This window comes from Hyperolius riggenbachi, chromosome 3, assembly GCF_040937935.1.
Source record: "Hyperolius riggenbachi isolate aHypRig1 chromosome 3, aHypRig1.pri, whole genome shotgun sequence".
Classification (NCBI taxonomy): Eukaryota; Metazoa; Chordata; class Amphibia; order Anura; family Hyperoliidae; genus Hyperolius; species Hyperolius riggenbachi.
The window spans coordinates 10,206,618-10,222,244 of record NC_090648.1 but is presented as its reverse complement, the minus strand read 5'-3'; the positions used below and the strand labels follow the sequence as shown (position 1 = coordinate 10,222,244).

The 15,627-nt window shown below is 45.6% G+C and overlaps 1 protein-coding gene across 4 annotated transcripts in view; it reads right to left on the bottom strand.

The window, feature by feature from the left end:
• Positions 1-15,627, bottom strand: part of LOC137562472 (ficolin-1-A-like) — a 72,633-nt gene that overhangs the window by 19,608 nt on the left and 37,398 nt on the right. For 2 of the 4 annotated variants that reach the window (XM_068273841.1, XM_068273844.1), the window contains 2 exons: positions 12,741-12,866; positions 1,811-1,938 (listed from right to left, as the gene is read on the bottom strand). In XM_068273841.1, coding sequence (XP_068129942.1) covers positions 1,811-1,938; positions 12,741-12,866 — 254 coding nt within the window. The remainder of the gene's footprint in view (positions 1-1,810; positions 1,939-12,740; positions 12,867-15,627) is intronic. The other 2 variants (XM_068273842.1, XM_068273843.1) reach the window with 2 other exon arrangements.

Sequence of the window (15,627 nt, the reverse complement as noted above, 5' to 3'; positions counted from 1 at the left end):
AAATACATAATATTATGGTAGGACATTAGACTATGACTATGGTAGGATTAGATTGTGAGCTCCTCTGAGGACAGTCAGTGACATGACTATGTACCATGTAAAGTGCTGCAGAAGATGTCAGTGCTATATAAATACATAATAATAATATTAATATGGTAGGACATTAGACTATGACTATGGTAGGGTTAGAGTGTGAGCTCCTCTGAGGACAGTCCGTGACATGACTATGTACTCTGTAAAGTGCTGCCGAAGATGTCAGTGCTATATAAATACATAATAATAATATGGTAGGGCATTAGACTATGACTATGGTAGGATTAGATTGTGAGTTCCTCTGAGGACAGTCAGTGACATGACTATGTACTCTGTAAAGTGCTGCAGGAGATGTCAGTGCTATATAAATACATACTATTATGGTAGGGCATTAGACTATGACTATGGTAGGATTAGATTGTGAGTTCCTCTGAGGACAGTCAGTGACATGACTATGTACTCTGTAAAGTGCTGCAGAAGATGTCAGTGCTATATAAATACATAATAATAATATGGTAGGACATTAGACTATGACTATGGTAGGATTAGAGTGTGAACTCCTCAGAGGACAGTCAGTGACATGACTATGTACTCTGTAATATGCTGCAGAAGATGTCAGTGCTATATAAATACATAATAATAATATGGTAGGACATTAGACTATGACTATGGTAGCATTAGAGTGTGAGCTCCTCTGAGGACAGTCAGTGACATGACTATGTACTCTGTAATATGCTGCAGAAGATGTCAGTGCTATATACTGTAAATACATAATAATAATATGGTAGGACATTAGACTATGACTATGGTAGGATTAGATTGTGAACTCCTCTGAGGACAGTCAGTGACATGACTATGTACTCTGTAATGTGCTGCAGAAGATGTCAGTGCTATATAAATACATAATAATAATATGGTAGGACATTAGACTATGACTATGGTAGGATTAGAGTGTGAGCTCCTCAGAGGACAGTCCGTGACATGACTATGTACTCTGTAATGTGCTGCAGAAGATGTCAGTGCTATATAAATACATAATAATAATATTGTAGGACATTAGACTATGACTATGGTAGGGATTAGAGTGTGAGCTCCTCAGAGGACAGTCCGTGACATGACTATGTACGCTGTAATGTGCTGCAGAAGATGTCAGTGCTATATAAATACATAATAATAATATGGTAGGACATTAGGCTATGACTATGGTAGGATTAGATTGTGAGCTCCTCTGAGGACAGTCAGTGACATTACTATGTACTCTGTAAACTGCTGCAGAAGATGTCAGTGCTATATAAATACATAATAATAATATGGTAGGGCATTAGACTATGACTATGGTAGGATTAGATTGTGAGCTCCTCTGAGGATAGTCAGTGACATGACTATGTACTCTGTAATGTGCTGCAGAAGATGTCAGTGCAGTATAAATACATAATAATAATAATATGGTAGGACATTAGACTATGACTATGGTAGGGATTAGATTGTGAGCTCCTCAGAGGACAGTCAGTGACATGACTATATACTCTGTAATGTGCTGCAGAAGATGTAAGTGCTATATAATAACTTAATAATAATATGGTAGGACATTGGACTATGACTATGGTAGGATTAGAGTGTGAGCTCCTCAGAGGACAGTCAGTGACATTACTATGCACTCTGCAAAGTGCTGCAGAAGATGTCAGTGCTAAATAATAATAATAATAATAATAATAATCTCTTTTCATCCATCACCAGTGTACAGACATATCAGTTCCGGTCAGCCTCTGTCACTTACTATCCATCCTCCTCCGTCGGTGTGCATATCACACAGCACCTTCACAGACCTCATCCCATACGGATGTATGGTGTACCAGCCTGACATAGTCACCCCTTCATCCATCAGCTCCTGGCAGTTTCGTGGGACTGTGGAGAGGAAGGGAATGAGTTACTGATGTGAGATGAGGCTGCATGATCTTGTCTATAAAATGTAGACACATGCTGAAAGTGATGAGCTGAAAATACTGTCTGCTTTAACCTCCTTAGCGGTAATCCCGTGCTACATATGGGGTAGCCGCCGCGGAGGATCACATGGCCCCAGGACTTTAAAAAAAAAAAAAATGGTGCAATACGCTTTAGCTAGCAGTTCGCTAGCTAAGCGTATGCACAAAGTTGCTCCGGTCCCCCGCGATCGCCCATAATAGCCGCTGGTATACGTACCCCCCCAGCGCTCCCACGCAGGCTCAGCCGCCCAATCGGCTCCAGGCTTCGCGATGACGGCGATCAGGATTGCGGCTGACGTCATGACGTCATCTCCGATCATCGCCATGGCAATGCCGGAAGCCGATCAGGAAACTGCGCTTTGCGTGGGATCGTGGCGAGGTATGTATAGCTGGCGGCGATCGGCCGGCATGGGGGGGACCGGAGCAACCTAATACATACGCTTAGCTAGGGAATTGCTAGCTAAAGCATTCAAAAAAATTTGGGGGCAAAAAACCTCCTGGCGGACGTAGCGTCGGAAACTGCGTACCGCCAAGGGGGTTAAATGATACCCGAGGTGACATGTGACATGATGAGATAGACATGGGTATGTACAGTGCCAAGCACACTAATAACTAGGTTGTGTTCCTTTTTTTCTTTCTCTGCCTGAAAGGGTTAAATATCAGGTATGTAAGTGGCAGTTCCTGTCTGAGTCAGGACTGGGTCAGACTACAGTGTGACCCTCACTGATAAGAAATTACAACTATAAAACACTTTCCTGGCAAAACATGGCTTCTGAGAGCAGGAAAGAGATAAAAAAGGTTCAATAGTTCATACATTTTAGCTCTGGAATACTTTAATGAACGTGCCATTGACCACAAACAATAAAACAGCAAAAACTTAAAAAGTAGATTCAAATATAAATAAAACCGTGGAATATCAAAGTCATTTTTAGGAGAACGGGTACCGGCGAACTTCCGGGGTTCGCGATTGCGGAGAACCGTGAACTTTTCCGGAAGTTCGGTTTGCCCCCATAGTGAGGGTGAACTTTGACCCTCTACATCACATAGGGCTGGATTTCTGCCTTGGCCACCTAAGCCATGGCCTAAGGCACCAGAATTTTGCACTGTCTTGAGGCACCTAAGGGGCAGTAAGTGTATGTAGCAATAGTGCATAAAGTGACAACTAGCCAGCGTCTATAATGTTACTCGATCATGCCGCCCATGGGCTGTGCAGCCGCTGCTTTAGTTACACTTCCTCCTGTCATCCCCTCTGCTCTCCTCTGTGGCCTTCTTCATAAACATTCTTACATGCGCTGAGACCCGATCCATTTGTGGCCACCCGTCTTGCATTACGAGCTTGCTGATAGACATTTGGCTAGCAGGCAGCAGGCTGGACGGGCAGGAGTCTCGCACGCACCTGATAATGGATGCAGGGATCAGTTTCTCCGCTCTCCCCCTCTCCTGGGCTGCAAACACGACAGCTGGCAAGGCTGGATTGTGTACATCGCTCAGCAGCCAATCGCGCTGCTCCGGGGTGTGGCCACAACCCCCGAGCCACGCGATTGGCTGCTGATCGTGGTGTACAATCCATCTTTGCCAGCTCATTGGCTGGTGGTCGCATGTGACACATGGCGGCAGAGGGGGACAAATTCAACATATTTCTCGGCAGCTGGACACTTTGCAAGAGCGGCAAGGCAGCGATCATGGTGGGACAAGCAGCGAGAAGCAGCAGCCAGGCAACTCACATCACCTCATGTTGCCTGGCTGCAATTCAGATGAAATGTCCCCCAATGTACAAATCCGACTGCCTGTGCTGTGATGAAGATTGAAAAGCATGTGGCTCTCTGCATTGGGAAAAAACATCCCCGGGGCGCAGGCGCATTGAAAGACAAATGTGGTCCTCAGAGAGAGGAATGGAAGTGATGCTGATGCCTGGTGATGGACGGTGAGGGGCTTGGTATTGCAGGACAAGGGACAGAGGGAATTTAATACATAAGGTATGAATAATGCACAGTGGGCCAGATTTATCAAGAGTGCCTGAGACAAAATATTAGTAGGTTTTTAGAAATCTGTGCAGAACTGTCTCGGGCATCTTAAGAAATCATTAGATGCAGATTCCTTCTAAAACTGTTGTATAATAGGAGGAGTTAGGAAGGTCTCTCAGACAGTGCAGTGTGTGAGGGGAATTGCTGTTGCTGAGGTAACTAACACACCGGCTGTATTCATAGCAGCAGCTCTGAGGAGGAATTCAGCAGGGGGGGAGGAGCACATCACAAATCATGTCTAGCTTGCACTCTGCAATCATTTCTAGCCTGCAGTTCTACATCTGTAGAACTGCTATCAAGCACTTCTTATTCTGCACCAGTTTAGGGATGGATTTGCACTTCTCTTAACTGTTCTATAGCTCTAGAAATCTACACTAAACTGCTGCTATTACTTAGGATTTGAGCAGTTTCTTACTATCATGCTGAATAGTTCCTCTGCTGGTTAGAACAGATTAAGAAGAAAAAACTGTCAGTAATGCTTTGATAAATCTGGCCCTGTATGTTGAAATGTTAAGGGGATTTTACACACTGCCACCCCACTATGTCACTAGCTGTTCTTGCAGGAGCTTACAATCTAATCCCTGCTGCTGCCTGTCACCATGTTGTTAGCTGCAAATAGGGGATTTTACAATCTAATCCCTGCCACATGATGTCAGGCGCTTACAATCTAATCCTTGCTGCCGCCATGTCGTTAGCTGTATTCAGAGGAATTTACAATCTAATCCCTGCCACCATGATGTCACTAACTACTCACAGGATCTTACAATGTAATCCCTGTTGCCATGTCATTTACTGTACTCAGAGGAGCTTGCACTCTAATCCATGCCACCATGATGTCACTAACTACTCAGAAGAGTTTACAATCTAATCCCTGCTGTCTTGTAGTTAGCTGTATTCAGGGGAGTTTACAATCTAATCCCTGCCACCATGTCACTAGCTGTACTTAGGAGAGTTTACAATCTAATCCCTGCCACCATGTCGTTAGCTGTATTCAGGTAGAGTGACCAGATTTTTGTGGGTCCAACCGGGGACAGGGAGGGGGGGGGCGCGGGGAGGGGGGGGGGGGGCAAAAAGTGGGCAGGACTGAGGAGCACGCAGCAATGAAGACAGGGGGGGGGGTGCGCCACGGCGAAAAAATGGGCGTGGCCATGACATTGTATGGGCGGAGCTAACGTAATGATGTAACAGCGAGGCATAAGAAAGCAGTGTTTACGCCATGATGTGGACAAACGAGACTTTGCATCATGGGTGTGCAGAAACTGTGTGATGCTAATAGTATACCGTAACCACAAAGCAGCAAACATAGCCATCTATGACCATTAAATAATAAATGCAGTAACAGTTACCCCGGACACCAGAAAATAAACGCAATGGGCAACAAGTCAGAACAAAATAAATGCAATGCGGGCAACATGTCAGTATAAAATAAATGCAATGTGGGCAAACATGTCAGTACAAAATAAACGCAATGCAGGCAAACATGTCAGTACAAAATAAACGCAATGCCGGCAACATGTCAGTACAAAATAAACGCAATGCGGGCAAACATGTCAGTACAAAATAAACGCAACGCGGGCAAACATTTCACCTGGAAAAGAAAGCATTTACTCACCTGGCAGAAGTCTCCGGCCTCTGGCGCGCTGCTCCTGAGACCACCTTCCTCCTGCTCGTCTCCCGCGCTGACAGGGCTAAGGCAAGATGGCGCCCAAAGCCCTGTACTGGAGACACAAATAGTCTCCAGTACAGGGCTTCGGCAGCCATCTTGCCGTAGCCCTGCTCGCCTGCCGATGTCGGAACAGACACCGGAAGAAGGAGGCTGGAGCGGGGCTGCGGGCAATGAACTGGCACGGCGTCTATAGACACCGCTGCCAGTTCATGAGGTGAGTGGCCAGAGTCCCGAGGACGGGATGTCCCGCTGCTGAAAGCGGGACGTTTCCCGGGACCTCATGCAGCCTGGGACAGCGGGCCCCGAATCCAGGACGCGTCCCGGGCAATCCGGGACGTCAGGTCACTCTAATTCAGGGGAGTTTACAATCTAATCCCTCCCACAAGATGTCACTAACTACTCAGAGGAGTTTACAATCTAATCCCTGCTGTCATGTAGTTAGCTGTATTTAGGGGAGTTTACAATCTAATCCCTGCCACAATGTCATTAGCTGTATTTAGGGGATTTTACAATCTAATCCCTGCCACCATGTCGTTAGCTGTATTCAGGGGAGTTTACAATCTAATCCCTACCACATGATGTCACTGTGACGCCGTCGATATGACATATCGAATGCGTCAGGGAGTTACCAACGCTAGTTCTTCGCAAACCACCCAAACTGACAGTTTTTGGTTTAAATACACTTTTTTTCCCTTCACCAAAGGGCTGGAGAAATCTTTTCATGGTCAGTTAATTAGCCTCCTGTTGAAAAGATTCTCTGCCAGCACAGGGGACCCCCTGAGGTGTTTATGACCTCATCCATCAGGTGAAGGGTAGATATCAGTTGACAGAAGCTCATAAATTGTAGCTTTCTCCAGCCTGATCTGGCACCGACCCACCAGGAGTCCAACACCTAGCTGCCTTGTGGCCTGAGTTGAAAGGAGACAGGAATGATCCTTATCACGCCATCTGGGCACCCAAAGATTCAACCAAACTGTAGAAACTGTATTTAATAAATAGGCACAATTTGGTAATATTTCTGGTGTTCCCAAGATCGCAGTTCCCTCAAATTCACAGAGTTTATTAGATTCCACATGACACTGGTCCTGAGAGATTTTCAGCCCTCTGGATCTTTCGGAACCAGTGCCAGTAAGGTGAAAGGGGGGGACGGTGCTATTAGCGATCCAGACTCCTCGTGTTTGGTATTAGCAGATTCACACACTTACGCTGATTGTGAATATTCATTCGGGTTCTTGATATTACCTACGGGCATGCTGAGAGCGGGCAAAATATGAATTGGCCCAAAACCTCTCCCTGCCTAAGGGGGCATTGCCTTATTCAAATTGCACAAGGCTGGACTTGTACGTGTCATAACTCCCCCCACCTACAGTGAGGAACAAAACTGACATGATCCAAAAGTCCAGTGTCCTTTACCTTCAATCTGATGCCTAGTAACATCCTGGCAGCCCGCAGGGACACGGGCCAACCTCCATCTTTGAACTTTCTAACAAAGGCCTGTTGGCCGCATGGCAACCGCCATTTTGGGACTTTCGCCAAAGACTTGCGATTGCCGCATGGACTACCAATAACGGTATTTGAACTGTATATAATCAGACATTCTGTTTCTCTTCCTCTCTTCTCTCTGTCCAATCAATCTGTTCTAAAATAAGCTGTGTGTATGTAGTTTAGAAATAAACTAACGATTTTATTGTTCAGTTGTGTGCCTGTTCTGGTCATCTGATTGCTGCTATAACGAATCTGCCCTCTGAAGAGTCAGTCATACTACCGCATTGTTTTATGATTTGCTTATAAATTGTTGATTTGCTAGCTAGGTTGTAAATAACCGTTTCTTCCTTCTAGGATTAGCTAGTACCAGATTTCCTGTGCGAAATCGATAACTTTCGTTTCTCGATTGTAAATACAATTCGAGATTGCATCATATAGGGACCCAGTAACCTTTCTTTAACGTCACATTGCTCACAGTCTTTAAGCCGTCGGAAGTGATTATTCCCCGAACGGTGACTTGAGCGTGTTGAACGTGATTGGGCTGGCTACCGTATTATGATAGCGCGGGAGTCTCTTTCCTCCCTGAACTTGAGAGAGTGGTGGCAGTTTACTTTATTTACCCGATTTCCAGCGCGAAATCGATATTTTTAGTTTACCGATTGTATATACAATCAGAATTGTACATGTATGGGCACCTCCAACCAATCTTAACCGTTTACTACGCACACAGTGAATTTGCCTCCAGCAGTCTCTAGTGCATGAGACCTGCATGGCAACAGTGGCCTAGTAATACGGGATTGGTGGATGTTTGTCCCATTACATATTGTCGGCATCTGCGCGACCAATCTTTATTGTCAGTCTGTTCACCGTACTTCCTGCGTATGCTAACGGGAGCAGATTAGACGGGATTGGCCCACTCTGTCGCCTTTTCTTCTTTCTTTCTTCTTACCTCTGACGATCCAGCAACCGGTCTCGTTGTCCGTCTGCGCCCGTACTTCCTGCGTACGCTAACGGGAGCAGATCTCGACGGGATCGCGGGGCTGGATTGTCACAGTCACTAACTACTCAGAGGAGTTTACAATCTAATCCCTGCTGTCATGAATTTATTTATATTCAAAAGTTAAGGCTGCATGTTTGCTGGGGGAAAATTGTGTGTATGTTGGGGAGGGAGGGGGGAATTTGTTTGCGGTTGGTCATGGGGCAGCTGGTGATAGTTGGCCTAGGACGGTAAAAAGTACAAATCCGGCCCTGACATCACAGTCAGCAGGCATATTGTAGCCAATTAGGCAACACTCCCTCCTGGAGCCCCCCCTACCTTATAAAAGGCAGGCAGCGCTGGCTATTACACTCACTCGTGTGTCTGCAGTAATTAGTGAAGGGAAATCTGCTGGCAGACTCTCATAGGGAAAGGTTAGTTAGGCTCTTGTAGGCTTGTTAGCTTGCTCCTTGCTGATTTTCATTGCTAAAAAAATCACCCCTCAACAGCTCTTTTGAGAGCTAATCTTGTTCTTGTGATCTATTTTTTTTTGTGTGTCCCCCACTGACACTTGTGTTGCATAGACAGCCTTGGTAATACCTACTGTGTGCCACTGCCAGGCCCAGCACATTCAGTGACTACTACCTGTGTGTGTGATAGGTGCACATTGTAATACCCACTGCATATACCTACCTGTTCACTGTGCACTCACCTACCTACGTGAGCGCACGCAGTGTCACTGTGCCTGTCCGGTACCTGTCTGTGTGTGTGACAGGTGCACATTGTAATACCCATCACTGCATATGGCGAGGAGAACGCCAGCGCATACCACTAAGGCTGCATCTGAAATGACCACCAGCTCAGTGTGTAGCACCTATATAGACTTTCTACACACTTCGCATTCAATTCAGATGCAAATCATATGCAAATCTGCTACTACTTATGATGCAAACAGGAAACTCAGGAGGAGGGACTGGGAGCAGCTAACCTGACAGTTACATAGTTACTATGTGACAGTTACATAGACAGTTACATGACAGTTACATAGTTACATAGTAACTATGTAACTGTCAGGTTAGCTGCTCCCAGCCCCTCCTCCTGAGTTTCCTGTTTGCATCATAAGTAGTAGCAGATTTGCATATGATTTGCATCTGAATTGAATGCGAAGTGTGTAGAAAGTCTATATAGGTGCTACACACTGAGCTGGTGGTCATTTCAGATGCAGCCTTAGTGGTATGCGCTGGCGTTCTCCTCGCTGTTCTACCAAATGTAAGTTACACATTTTTTCTGCTTAGCTGTTCCCAAGGTTTTACATTTAGGTTAGGTCACTTGCCCGGAGGTCTGCCTCACCGTGGCGCAAGTGTCTAGTATAATATACTTTGCATGCAAACCATATTGGAAGCTAAAGTACCTCCTAGTTTAATAAATGTTAGCACTTGTCTTGGATGCAGGGCATGCATTTTTCAGTCTGGCAGTGGCGGTGTATGCCTGTGCGATTAACCATTCAATTGCAGCATGTGTTTAGGGATGCACAGCCTTTCCCCCCCACCCCCCCCCCCACCTTTCCATCACTGCATATACATACCTGTTGTTCACTGTGCACCCACCCACCTACGTGAGTGCACGCAGTGTCACTGTGCCTGTCCGGTACCTGTCTGTGTGTGACAGGTGCACATTGTAATACCCATCACTGCATATACCTACCTGTTGTTCACTGTGCACCCACCCACCTACGTGAGCGCACGCAGTGTCACTGTGCCTGTCCGGTACCTGTCTGTGTGTGACAGGTGCACATTGTAATACCCATCACTGCATATACCTACCTGTTGTTCACAGTGCACCCACCCACCTACGTGAGCGCACGCAGTGTGATATACCACTCCGTGCATACCTGTTAACTGCACCTGTGTGACTGCACATTGTATTAGTCAAGTCAGTGCATACCTTTCACTTGAATGGATGGCAGACTTGCCCTCCATAACAGATTCTCGTTAAAGGCAAGTGGTGTCATCTCTGGCACACAGCGTTGGGTCAAGGGCCCATCTGACCACAGATGCCTGGTCTGCAAAGCACGGTAAGGGCAGGTACATTACTTATACAGCAAATGGGTCTTTACTTGGATGTGTGGTGGTGGTAGTCAGTTCTCAGGCTCCCACTTCGGACCGGAATCGAACCCTGATTCCCCGGCCATTACCCGTGGTCACAATGGCAGACTTGCCCTTCATAACAGATTCTCGTTACAGTTACTGAACAGCCAGCAGAAAATGTAATAAAAAAAATAGATGTAAGCTTTAACAATGGTAGAGAAAGAACCATTGAAAGTTGATAAGGCAGTCAGACATTACCTGATATCACTGAGTGAGGAAGAGCAATCTCGCCATGTTGCGCACCAGTCCAGCATGGCCGTCATTACGCAAACAGCTGTTTGCGGTGCATTACACAGTGAGTTTGGTCTGTCAGTGTGAAGCAGTACTCTAATTACACTCCCTGATTGATGTATACACATGCAAGATGTTTTAAAGCACTTTAGGCTTCCAATTTAGCATTCAATGTGATTTCTGCCCTTAAAACGCTGCTTTGCGTCACATCCAGATTTTTCCCCAGGACTTTGGGCGTGTATCCCACTCCGCCATGCCCCCCTCCAGGTGTTAGACCCCTTGAAACATCTTTTCCATCACTTTTCTGGCCAGCATAAGTATTTCTAGTTTTCAAAGTTTGCCTCCCTATTGAAGTCTATTGCGGTTCGAGAAAGTTCACGCAAACAGAACTTTTGCGGGAGTTCACGAACCCGGTTCGCGAACCGAAAATTGGAGTTTCGGGCCATCTCTATTTAAGACCTGGCGGTAATGTCAATTTATATGCAACTCCAAATATTTACTGGATTTTTTTAATAAGGGGTGCCTATAGATATACTTTCGATAGGTTGCAACATAATCAAATACACCTCCCCTCCCCCCCCCCCCAAAAAAAAAAACATCTTCCAAACAATTTCCTAACTTATGGAAGACAATTAAAGACTGCTATTATATATTTGCTGCATGCTTACCGCTGAAATACCGCACGTTTTACCACGTTTATGCATTCACTGCATGTTTTACCGCATGCTTTACTACATGTTTGGAAATGCAGAAAAATCAGAATTGCCCCCCCCCCCCCCCCCAAAAAAAAAAGAGAGAGGAAATCACACCATGAGGTATTTTACTGACAAATATATATATATATATATATATATATATATATATATATATATATATATATATATATTGCACACGGTTACCAGAATTGAGGCCAATGGGTTTGGTTCACTAACCTAATTAGCGCTAGTCACTTATGCCTGCCCACCAATAACGGGCGCTCCACTCGTCCCGCCCTGAGCCCCTTTGGGTCCAGTGGCTTTAAGTGACGGTGCCAATCAAAGTGCAGGGATTCCATCCTTTGCAGCCACTGGACCCGAGGGGGCTCAGCTCAGGGCAGGACGAGTGGAGCGCCTGTTATTGGAAAGCGGAAGTAAATTACCAGCACACGCTACACTGCGCTACCGGAGCATAGCATGTGCTCCTTTGACCAAGCTTAATTATGCACACTACGCTGCTACTACCAGAGCATAGCATGTGCTCCTCTGACCAAGCCTAACTACGCACACTATGCTGCTACCAGCGCGCATAGCATGTGCTCCTCTGACCAAGCTTCATTACGCACACTACGCTGCTACTAGCGCCCATAGCATGCTCTCCTCTGACCAAGCTTCATTACGCACACTATGCTGCTACTAGCGCGCATAGCATGCGCTCCTCTGACCAAGCTTAATTACGCACACTACGCTGCTACTAGCGCGCATAGCATGCTCTCCTCTGACCAAGCTTCATTACGCACACTACGCTGCTACTAGTGCACATAGCATGCGCTCCTCTGACCAAGCTTAATTACGCACACTATGCTGCTACTAGCACACATAGCATGCACTCCTCTGACCAAGCCTAACTACGCACACTATGCTGCTACTAGCGTGCATAGCATGCGCTCCTCTCACCAAGCTTCATTACCCACACTACGCTGCTACCAGCGCGCATAGCATGTGCTCCTCTGACCAAGCTTAATTATGCACACTACGCTGCTACCAGCGCGCATAGCATGCGCTCCTCTCACCAAGCTTCATTACCCACACTACGCTGCTACCAGCGCGCATAGCATGTGCTCCTCTGACCAAGCTTAATTATGCACACTACGCTGCTACTAGCGTGCATAGCATGCGCTCCTCTCACCAAGCTTCATTACCCACACTACGCTGCTACTAGTGCACATAGCATGCGCTCCTCTGACCAAGCTTAATTATGCACACTACGCTGCTACCAGTGCGCATAGCATGCACTCCTCTGACCAAGCTTAATTACGCACACTACGCTGCTACTAGCGTGCATAGCATGCAAGGACTTACAATGAAGGCACCCTAGGGTAATAGCTTGCGTAACAGGAGGTTACTCGCTCTACCTAGGTTTGTGAAGCAACCCCAATATGCGTTTTATGTGTATTAGTGACGGGTGTACATCCATTAAAACTGCTTCCTCAAAACTTACGTCCAAAGGGAATGTCGTAGAGGTGAGCTGGGGACTTGTACAGCAGGTAGAGAAGGAGTCCGCTGCAGAATGCCAGGCACAGCAGGCTCCAGGTAGCGTAGGAACCATCATTCTCATCTGTTCCTGCTAACATCAGAGACAGATATTACAACAAAGAATCAGATTGCACAGACACACAATAAAAGGACACAGGGAAGATAAGAATATAAACAACATACAACAACTGGCCATCATTTATCCCACCCTGAGCATATGTCCTGAAAACCTGAACAATAAGATTCTCAATAGGGTGTATGGACCTGTTCCGAGATCATAAAGTGCTGCAGAAGATGTCAGCACTATATAAATACATAATAGTAATAATAATAATAATCCAGGAAATTAGACTATAACAGGGATTAGATTGTGAGCTCCTCTGAGGACAGTCAGTGACATGACTATGTACTCTGTAATGTACTGCAGAAGATATTAGAGCTGTATAAATAATAATAATATGGTAGGACATAAGACTGACTACGGTAGGATTAGATTGTGAGCTCCTCTGAGGACAGTAAGTGACATGGCTATGTACTCTGTAAAGTGCTGCAGGAGATGTCAGTGCTATATAAATACATAATAATATGGTAGGACATTAGACTATGACTATGGTAGGATTAGAGTGTGAGCTCCTCTGAGGACAGCCAGTGACATGACTATGTACTCTGTAATGTGCTGCAGGAGATGTCAGTGCTATATAAATACATAATAATAATATGGTAGGACATTAGGCTATGACTATGGTAGGATTAGAGTGTGAGCTCCTCTGAGGACAGTCAGTGACATGACTATGTACTCTGTAATGTGCTGCAGAAGATGTCAGTGCTATATAAATACATAATAATAATATGGTTGGACATTAGACTATGACTATGGTAGGATTAGATTGTGGCCGTGGCCTGGCAGCGCTTGAGGACGGCTGACTGAAAGGAGAGCTCCGTGATCCAGCCTCACGAAACGGCACACCGCAACTCCAAATCTCGGCAGAACCTACATCCATGGACGGGGAACAGTGGATGGACACAGACGCTACCCGCAAACGCAAAATGGGTAGCGCCAGACCCCAGAAACGTACAGACTACTTTATTCCATGCTCTGATGAAGGCCTCCAAGATGGCGCCGGCACGAGCGCCAGAGGTACGCACACAGCTCCAAAGGACTCTGGCACCTGTACACAAGCGGCAGAGCTGGATGCAGAAGCAGAGTGCACTTCTCCAGCATCCGGATCACCGCAGAGTGGCAGCCCTGCAAAGTCCAGACCTAGGCTGGCTGATACGAACCAGGAGCCGAATCAGGTAGGCCAAACAACACCGACTGTCCCTGCAGACACCAGAGCTGATCTAACGCTTGCTGATATCAATACCTCTGATCAAACATTAACACCAGACAGCCTAAAAACCATGCTCTTATTGCTGCAGCAATCTCTCTCCGCTGACTTTGCTTCTCTTTCCAAATCAGTACAATCTTCAGTAAATGTACTAGGAGAGAGAGTCGCCATGATAGAGGACAGGCTATGCGCTTTAACACAAGAGCATAATAAAATAGTGGACACGCTGGACCATAACACAGATGATATGGACCAGATAAAACTAAAAATGATAGATATGGAAGACAGGGACAGAAGACAAAATTTGAAGCTGAGAGGCATACCAGAGACAGTACCAGATGACCAAATCAAGCCTTACATCCTGAAACTAACCAGATCACTAATACCATCTATTCCAGAGCGAGATGTTATTATTGAAAGGGCACACAGAATCCCAAAACCAAAGCATCTACCATCAGCGACCCCGAGAGATGTGATCGTGCGCTTTGCTTTCTACTTTATGAAAGAAGCCATCTTACTCGCCCTACAAAAGTCTAATACAATGCCAGAAACCTACAAGAACATCCAGATCTTTCCGGATTTCTCAGCGGCCACCCTAAAATTTCGGAGATCACTACAACAGATCACGGCTACTTTAAGAAATCATCATATAAAATACAAATGGGGCTACCCCTTAAAGCTGCTGATCACCAGAGCAGGTTCAACACATGTAATTGTCGACACAGAAGGAGGTCATAAGCTGATAAAAAGCTGGAAGCTCAAGCTACAAGAACCTCCTCTGCATGCCACTGTTACTTCCTCCTCTAGAAAAATCTTCCAGGGAAGGAGATCTAACAACTGAAAGCTGGATCAGGTATCCCACTACCAGACACCTAGTTGTCCTATTGCTGCACTGTATCCTGAGTGTTGCTACTTACCATAAGCAATACTCCAATCCCCGAGATATTGTCACCTTCTTCCACCCAGGTGAATATAATTTTTGTTTCCTCCTAAGACTGTGTTTTTCAAGCGCCTTACAAGAAACGTCTACTGCTTATCTCTCTCTTGACTCATTACTGCGCCTCCTGACATCTAGAGAGGTTCACCTCCTAAACCTGGTCATACAACAGGTATCACACACATCACAAATCTGAAAGAAACATGTCTCTCAGCTTTATATCACTTAATGTAAATGGACTGAACTCCCCTATAAAAAGGTTCTCACTCAAAAAGGAGATACAACAGCTCCACCCTGACGTTCTGTTACTACAGGAGACACACCTTCTAGATTCAACACAGCGCTATTGCAAACTGCAAGAGTTTCCTACCATCCTTTTCAATAATTTTTGTAAGAAGAAAAGAGGTCTGCTTATAGCCTTCCATCAGAATCTGGCTTTAACAATCTTGGAAGAAGTAAGGGATCCACAGGGGAGATTCATCTTGGTGACTTGCGTAATCAACAACTAATTATACACCATTGCAAATGTGTACGCACCCAATACAAAACAACTGTCATTCCTTAAAGCTAAAATCAAAAAATTAAAC